The sequence below is a fragment of the Neophocaena asiaeorientalis genome, unplaced genomic scaffold (genome assembly GCF_003031525.2).
Source record: "Neophocaena asiaeorientalis asiaeorientalis breed wild unplaced genomic scaffold, Neophocaena_asiaeorientalis_V1.1 scaffold217, whole genome shotgun sequence".
In the NCBI taxonomy this organism is placed as follows: domain Eukaryota; kingdom Metazoa; phylum Chordata; class Mammalia; order Artiodactyla; family Phocoenidae; genus Neophocaena; species Neophocaena asiaeorientalis.
In genome coordinates, this window is record NW_020172293.1 from 6,904,270 (window position 1) to 6,912,595 (window position 8,326).

An 8,326-nucleotide genomic window follows, 5' to 3' on the forward strand; every position below is an offset into this window, starting at 1 on the left:
CTAATCCATTCATTACATTGTATCCACAGTGACATTTTTAAATCTGCCAATTTTTTAATATTACCTTCCTTCTTAAAAACCTTCAGATGAGGGAAAACCTCCCTAAGACGGTCCACAAAGATCTGCTAATCTGGCCTCCATCTCCATCCTTATGTTGCATACTGTTTCCCCTTATTGCCTTACTCCAGCCATACTGGGTATCTTGCAGCTGCCATGCAGTCATCTATCAGGGCTTTGCATACATGTATATTTACTTATTATTTTTCAGATCTCAGCTAAGTCACCACCTCTAGAAAGTCCAATGCCATAATTATAGAAGGCCATAGCACCCCCATTTGAAACTCCTGTCAAAACTGTCATTTTACATTTATTTTTTAAATATGTGAATATCTATCTCCTCAATTAGACTGTAAGCTCCCTGAGGTCAGGGACTCTGTATAACTGTGCTCATCACTATATCTCTAGTATCCAATTCATAAATATACATAATAAATACTGATGGCTTGACTAATTAATTAATCACACATAACATTCACTGACTTTGGAACGATGCTTAGGGCCTTTGTCTTGACTGACTAGAAAACAGTGAACCCATCAATATCACCACCATCAAAATGAGTAAGAGGGACCAGAAAGAAAAGCACTTACCGCAGTTGACCTCATCAGTATTATCACCACAATCATCCACCAGATCACATAACTGAAGCTTTTTTATGCAAGCCTTAGTGTGTAGACACCAGAAATGATCTGGCCCTTTGCAGCTCTTCGAAGGGCGTGGAAGAATACAATTTTCAAACCTGACATCATCAATAGCCGAGACCCCATCATAAACACCAAGGCTGACTTTATGTAGTGACAAATAGAAGGGCTGAGTAAGGCGTCCAAGCTGAACAGTTGCCTGTGCCCACTGGTTGCCCTGGTTATATAATACTCTCCAGAGTACTGTGGAGTCACTGGAATTTTCCATGTGTAGCTGTAGCTCAGCTGCTCCCACTGATAGGCCATAGTTATAAAACCTGAAAGAGAACAAACAAAAGAAATGGAAATGATTTATGCAATAGACTAAATATTTAACTTTTAGACTCTTCCACTCAGTTAACAGTCAATTAAAAATGAGTTGTAATAACAGATGCCTTTAGTTATTATTGCAGTAATTGTGGCCACCTGTTTGCAAGAGCGTATCTGCCGAGGTGCATATTCTGGCTCTCAGGACCCCATGAACCTTTCTCAAGGAGTTTAGTCCAGAACACAGGAAGCAGTGTTAACTAAATTATAATCCATTGTTGGAGGGAGAGTCCCTTTCATCTTAAGTAAGAACATAACAAATACTGATAAGGTACTCCTAAGTAAAATGCTAATTGTGTGGATCTAATGCAATAGCTATTTTTAAAGCAAAGCCAGATTACAGGACAAATTACAGTATCTAGTAAATGCAGGAGTATGCCTGGAACCGCCGGGCTGCTAGAGTAGTTGACCATTGTTTTTACTATTTACCAGAAGGAAAGTGTGCATCCAGGTCCTGTCCGGCCGAAAGTTGGGCTCTGGAGTTTAGCAATTTGTGATAAGCTGTTGCTTTTCTTCAGAATGAACATAAAGTGCCCTATTGGGATACAAAAAGAAACCATTAGTTTATCCTACTAAATTCTAAAATGAGACATCTGTCTGTAAACCCTACACTGAAGACTATACAACAATTAAAAATCAATAAAAGTGACTCAGTCAAATTTACTCTTATAAATATTAAACTATTATCTAGAGTTAGGTCAAAATTATGCCAAAAACAACTGGTAATTTCAGTTAATTCAGCCAAAAATATATCTATATTCTATCTCCAAAACCCATAAAGGAGTGGTTCTATGTTGACAACATAAGTATAATCGACAATATTCAACTATCCTACTATTTGTTGTAGTAACTAACACAGAACTTTATTGCTTCTCTTTCTCTTTTCAGACCCGAGCAAAGGTAAACTGAACTACAGATCTTCCTTGACTTAAAATGAAGTTACGTCTGATAAACCCATCATAAATTGAAAATATCAAAGTCCAAAATGCATTTAATACACCTGACCTACTGAACATCACAGCTTAGCCAAGCCTAGCTTAACCAAGCTCAGAAAACTTATATTAGCCCACAGTTGGGCAAAATCATCTCAGAGCCTATTTTATCCTAAAGTGTTGAATATCTCATGTAATTTATTGAATGCTGTACTGAAAGTGAAAAACAGAACGGTTGCCAGTGTATCAACTGTCCACCATGGTGATTGTGTGGCTGACTGGGAGCAGTGGCTCTGCCTCTGCCCAGCATCAGGAGAGAGTATCACAAGTAATACTGCTAGCCTGGAGAAAGGTCAAAATTCAAAATGTGAAGCACAGTTTCGACTGAACACGCATCTCCTTTCACACCATCATAAAGTTGACAAATCATTAGGTCAAACCACCATAAGCTGGGGAAAGTCTGTAGGTACAGAGACACTGTGCCTGCTTCTTACCTTGAGATGTGTTGTGAGTGTGATCCCAAGGTGGAGCCTGTTGCTTAAAATCAGCAGAGAGGTTACTTCTAGAGCTCCAGGTCCAGTCAAAATCATCCTCACTAGCTGCTTCAAACCAACCACAGCTATTTGCTTCAAAGTCACATTCAGAAACTGAAGAACAAAAACGTAGCTTTTAGGTTGGCTCTCCAAGGTGATCACACACTTTAAGAAGGGTAGACAACCCTTCTACCCTTGGAAATCACCTTGCTACTCTTCCCTAAGTACATTAAAGCCACACTTGATGAAAAAAAGGATCCTATCTGATCCTCCCTAAAACTCAGAATTGTGCTTTTCATAATGGAAATTGATAAGGCAAAATTATCAATTTAAGAATATTTTCCAAATATTCTTTCTAATAAACAGCATCATTCAGCCATATTGCTTATAGAATTGCCACGGTCTGACTAATTTATTTTGACACTCATGTTAGTTTCTCTGCTGCTATTACATCATCTGGAAGACTTCATTGTTCCTACAGAGTATTTTACACTAAACCATGAAAAGCTACTTCTAAAAAATTTAATGTCTGAAAAATTCAGATCCATTATATTTAATATGAATGTTCACCTCTAATTTTTGTAGAGCTTACTATTTCCCAAAACATTGAATACATCACCTAATTGGCAGAAGGCAGAATAATTTGACCTATTTTTCAAGTAAATATGAAGAGAAATAGTTAAGTTACACAAAGACATTCTGGAGGAGGAAAAGAAGAAAAGAGAGAGAAAGGGAAAGAATGGGAAGTTATAATAATAGCAGTGTCAAATTATAGCTAATATGTGGTGAATACCTAATGTAATAGACCCTGTACTGAAGGCTTTATATAAATCTAGCTTTTACAATAGCTCTTGGGAGAAGGTATTATTATTGCTGCTTTACAGAGGAAGAAAGGAAGGTTTAGGGAAGTTTTTAACTTAACCAAGGTCATATAGTTAGAAAGTTGTAGAGACTGATTGAAATCCAAATATTCTAACTCCTAGTCTAATATTCTTTCTGCAACTGTTGACAATAACTTTTAATTGTCATTAGATTGGAAAAGGGATAAACCAGAAAGGCATAATCTGAATTTGCTTACTGTGGATATTCAGGTGTCACTACAGACTCCACTGCAAAATAAGATTTGCCCCCATTGATGATTACTACACTGGGACCCTTGGCCATTGGATATTTTTATCCAAGGATATAGTAATAAACTATATAGATCTTCCCTTAAAAAAATAACTTAGGAAGTAAACAATAAATTTAGAAGATAAAAGTATAAAGTAAATCACTCAGTGAGATTAAAAAATGCTAAATTATAAAGGCATTTTTACCTAATGATAAATCATGCTTAATTTTGAAAATGCTTCCTTCCACATGGGGAGGAATGTGAGTTGAGTAGTAACATCATAAACACTATTGATTTTTTTTTTAAGTTTCTAGGAAATATGTGATCTCAGAAAATATTTGTTTTCTATCAGGTCTCCTGGTTCAAAATATGGCCAGCAGAATACTTTCAAATTTTACCAAAAGTCAATGAGAATGTATGAATACATTTTAAAATAAATACTTTAAGAATGCTGCATCAACTTTAATAAGCAAGAGATAACTATATTTCAATAGAGACAAATAGAAATCAGCAAAATGGAGAGACTACTGCTATACCTAGAATAAAGATTTCTCAAGTTTAGAAACCTGTGGTGAAGCAAAATTAAATGCTACTCAAAAGTGAAAAACAATAATGATAAGTTAGGAATAAATGCTAAGAATATTTAACTCTTTGTATTTTCAACAGCCATCTCTATAAATATAAATAACCCATAAATATATATAGATTCCAGTATGTAGATGCTATTTCAATCCCAGGGAAAGCAAATACTTTTGATTCCTATTTCAGACAATCCAAAAAAATAGGATCCAGGAGTTTTTGTTATGCAAATAGAGAAAGAAAACAAGTTATTGCTACTATATATCTATCCCACATAGATCCCTGGAAAGGGAAACTTATCATCTGCTGTCTCAGGAGATACTGCTGTGGAAAAAAATGAATACTCAAATAGTAGTAAAATTTAAGAAACTATTGCAGCAATTCTGTAGTTCTCTTAGATAAGGCTCTTCAAAGATAGTGATTTTTAAGAGACGATTATGCTGTTAAAATTCAAATGTGCCTTTCTAGTATACTTTGTTCCTATATATTTAGATTTCTATACACATTTAAAACCTCACCTTGATTAATCAGAGATGTAATAATCAGATGAAATTAACCTTCTTGTTAGCCAGGAATCAAATATACACCTCATTAGAACAGTCTTTGGAAAAATACGTAATCTTTTACTTAGAAATACAATATCCTGGGTAAGTTTTAATAATTGAGGTTGAAGGATTCTTCGCTGTTTTCTAGAGCAACGTTATGGACTTCCTCAATTATCATCATCATCATCAGAATCGACATTTTGCAGTAACAACTGCAGTTACCATTTATTCGAGGTTTACTGTGTACCAAGCTTTGTGCTAGAGGCCGTTACATTCAAAACAGGTTGTCTACTGACACAGAATTTCCAAAAATTTTGCTTGTCTATTCTATGGCTATGGATAGAAAGGCTAGTAACTCTATCAGCTTTTAATTTTTTGAGTAAAATTACCCTGTGGCTTCTACTAGTTACGTCAGTATTATTATAGTCTCTGTCCCTGGGGAAAGTGTGCTAGGGGGTATTTGGTAGACTAACAAATAGGTCCATCACCCTACACTATCCCTGTCATTTTTAGAGCTTTTCACTGAGGGAAAAGAAGATGAATTTCTGTAAGAGCCAAGAAAACTTGTGTGGGGGGAAACAACAGAATCAGATGCTGTCTCATTTCAGAGTCACTGTTTTACAACTTCTTTGATGGTTTGGGATGATTCCTACCGAGGTTCATGTGTAAGGAATAAACATGAAGTATACAAAGGTGAAATCTGGCTGACAATTTGGGCCTCACATAAAGATTTAAAAATGTATAGAAGAGTACTTATTGGTATTCACCCAAAGGAGTTGAAAACTTATGTCCATACAAAACTCTGCACACGGATGTTTAGAGCTGCCTTATTCACAACTGACAAAACTTGGAAGTAATAAAGATGTCCTTCTGTTGGTGAAAGGATGAATAAACTGTGGTACATCCAGACAGTGAAATATTATTCAGTGTTAAAAAGAAGTGAGCTATCAAGCCATGAAAAGACATGGGGCAACCTTAAATGCATATTACTAAGTGGCCAATCTAAAAAGGCTACATACTGTATGATTCCAACTATTTGAAATTATGGAAAACACAAAGCTATAAAGATAATAAAAAAGTCAGTGGTTGCCAGCATCTGAGGGTGACGGGAAGGAGGAAGAGTTGGAGCAAAAAGGATTTTTTATGTGAAAAGACTCTATATGATGCCATAATGATAGCTGTCATTATACATTTGTCCAAACCTATAGAAAGTACAACACCAAGGGTGAACGCTAACGTAAACAACTGACTTTGAGTGATTATGATGTATCAGTGTAGGTTTGTCGATTGTAAACAAACGTCCCAGTCTGGTGGGAGGTGTTGATAATGGAGGAGGCTATGGATGCCTGGGGGTGTGGGGTATATGAGAAAACTTGGTGCATTTTTCTCAATTTTTCTATGAATCTGAAACTACTCTTTAAAAAGTCTTAATAGTTAACTACTAATTAATATAAGTGCTCTAAAGAAAACACAAAATTTATAGGACGAAGTATGTCCTGACACATCATGTGGTTGAACTTCAAACTCCCTTTGGTCTTAGCCACACCGGCAAAAGATGCCCAAGTTTAGGGGGGGAAAAAATGGCTAAACGGGCTTCCCTGGTGGCGCAGTGGTTGAGAGTCCACCTGCCGATGCAGGGGACACGGGTTCGTGCCCCGGTCCGGGAGGATCCCACATGCCGCGGAGTGGCTGGGCCCGTGAGCCATGGCCGCTGAGCCTGCGCGTCCGGAGCCTGTGCTCCGCAATGGGAGAGGCCACAACAGTGAGATGCCCATGTACCGTAAAAAAAAAAAAAAAAAAAAAAAAAAAAGCTAAACATGCAGGTGGTAATTGTAAAAAGTTAGAAAACTGGAGCCTACCACTGTGGATTACAGAGAACAGCAAAGGCACAAACGCAGTGTGGAAGACATGCATTCAATACGTATGTTATCTTACTTATTCCTCCTGAAATATACATACGAATATTGTCCCCATTTTAGAGCTGGGAAACATAAGGCTGAAAGAAGAGTAACATATAATTTCTCAGGGCTCATTATTGCTGACACAATTCCTTTCCAGACCTTTGATGTCAAAGCCTGTGCTCTTAAAATAATTATACTGTTTCTAGTAGTTTAAAAAGTAATAATAATTATATCTAACAACTTTTGGACAATTCTTATATGTCAGGCACATACTATGTGTTTTTAATGCAAGATCATATAAAATCTAAACATGCATAACCACAGGATATGCTCTGGAAGCAGATTCTAAACTATATAAAAGTCCACTAGATTGGCTCTCCCTGTTTATTTTAAGCTTTTTTTTTTCTCTAGCCTTTTGACCTTCCTAAAAGTTCCATGAAGGACAAAAGTTAATTGAGTATTCCAGTATGTTGGCTTCAGTTCACTGAGGTTGTACTTTGTTTGATTAAGCAGAGGTTACTACAAACGTCAAATGCATTAAAACTATATATCCTATTTTAAAACATGTTCTCTACTAATTATATTGCTTTGAGCTTCAGGCTTTTCCATTCATTCAAATGGTCATATGTTTGGAAATACGATAAGGTTGAAGTAACTGAACTCTAGACTTCATCAATAGTTAATATTCATTAGTTATTTAAAACATATAATAGTAAGGGAATATTTGCAAAAGCAACATGAAATTTAAAAAGTCTATAAAAATAAATAGCAATAATGAGATACTTTAAAGAATACTAAAGCATAAATAACTAAATAACATTTGGCATTCAAAACTACTGCATTTGAAATAAGAATGATTAATTACATCATTCTACATTATGATTTTCAGGGTCTCCTGTGATCTGACCAATGAAGACACTGTTGGAAGACAGTTCCCCATAGGTCTCTCATATTTCTGCATGTGTTATAAGCTGAGTCATTAACTGTCTATTTGTTCCAAACATCTTTTCAAGGATGTTTAAATAGCAAATAATCATGAAGAATAGAGATAGTGATTCTGTCTACCAGAGGGCAAGTTCTTATCCAATATAATATAATAAAGATAATGTTTCCCTCTAAAGCAAAGGTCAGACATTTTGTTTGAATCCCACTATAAAAGATTTGGATTCCAGAAGCTCAGGCTTTCTTAACTGTAATGCCAACCCACTTTATATGAACATCCACCTGGGCCCTCTGTGTTGCCCTGGGACTCAGAAAGCAAGAGGAAACAAGGCAAACATGAGGCTTATTATGCTGTTTGTTATACTATTAGTGATAAAGTCCTTTGTCTCTGACCCAGGAGTCTCACCCCTCCTGACATCCATAAAACTGTGGCAGATAACTTGTTAGCTTATAACTAGGGTAAAGTTTCAGACCCTTCACAGTTGTCAACACAAACTACATTAAACTTTATATGTATAGAACCCACCATTAAGAAGCTTAAAATCTAGTATGGGAAATTTATAAGCAAATAGGCAATTGTAATAGCATAATAACTACCATGTACTCATTCATTCATTCTTCATTCACCTGATAAACATTTATTGAGTACATGCTATATGTTTGGCACAGGTACAGAGCCTAAGAACACAGCAGTGAAAAAAAGCAGTGGGGCGGGTGG

General features: G+C 36.1%; 1 protein-coding gene across 1 annotated transcript in view; it reads right to left on the reverse strand.

Moving 5' to 3' along the window:
- MALRD1 (MAM and LDL receptor class A domain containing 1) overlaps positions 1-8,326 on the reverse strand; it is a 580,486-nt gene that overhangs the window by 439,015 nt on the left and 133,145 nt on the right. Inside the window, exons 16-18 of the mRNA XM_024765840.1 lie at positions 2,492-2,644; positions 1,495-1,600; positions 649-1,016 (exon numbers count right to left, since the gene is read on the reverse strand). Of these exons, the coding sequence (XP_024621608.1) occupies positions 649-1,016; positions 1,495-1,600; positions 2,492-2,644 (627 nt within the window). The remainder of the gene's footprint in view (positions 1-648; positions 1,017-1,494; positions 1,601-2,491; positions 2,645-8,326) is intronic.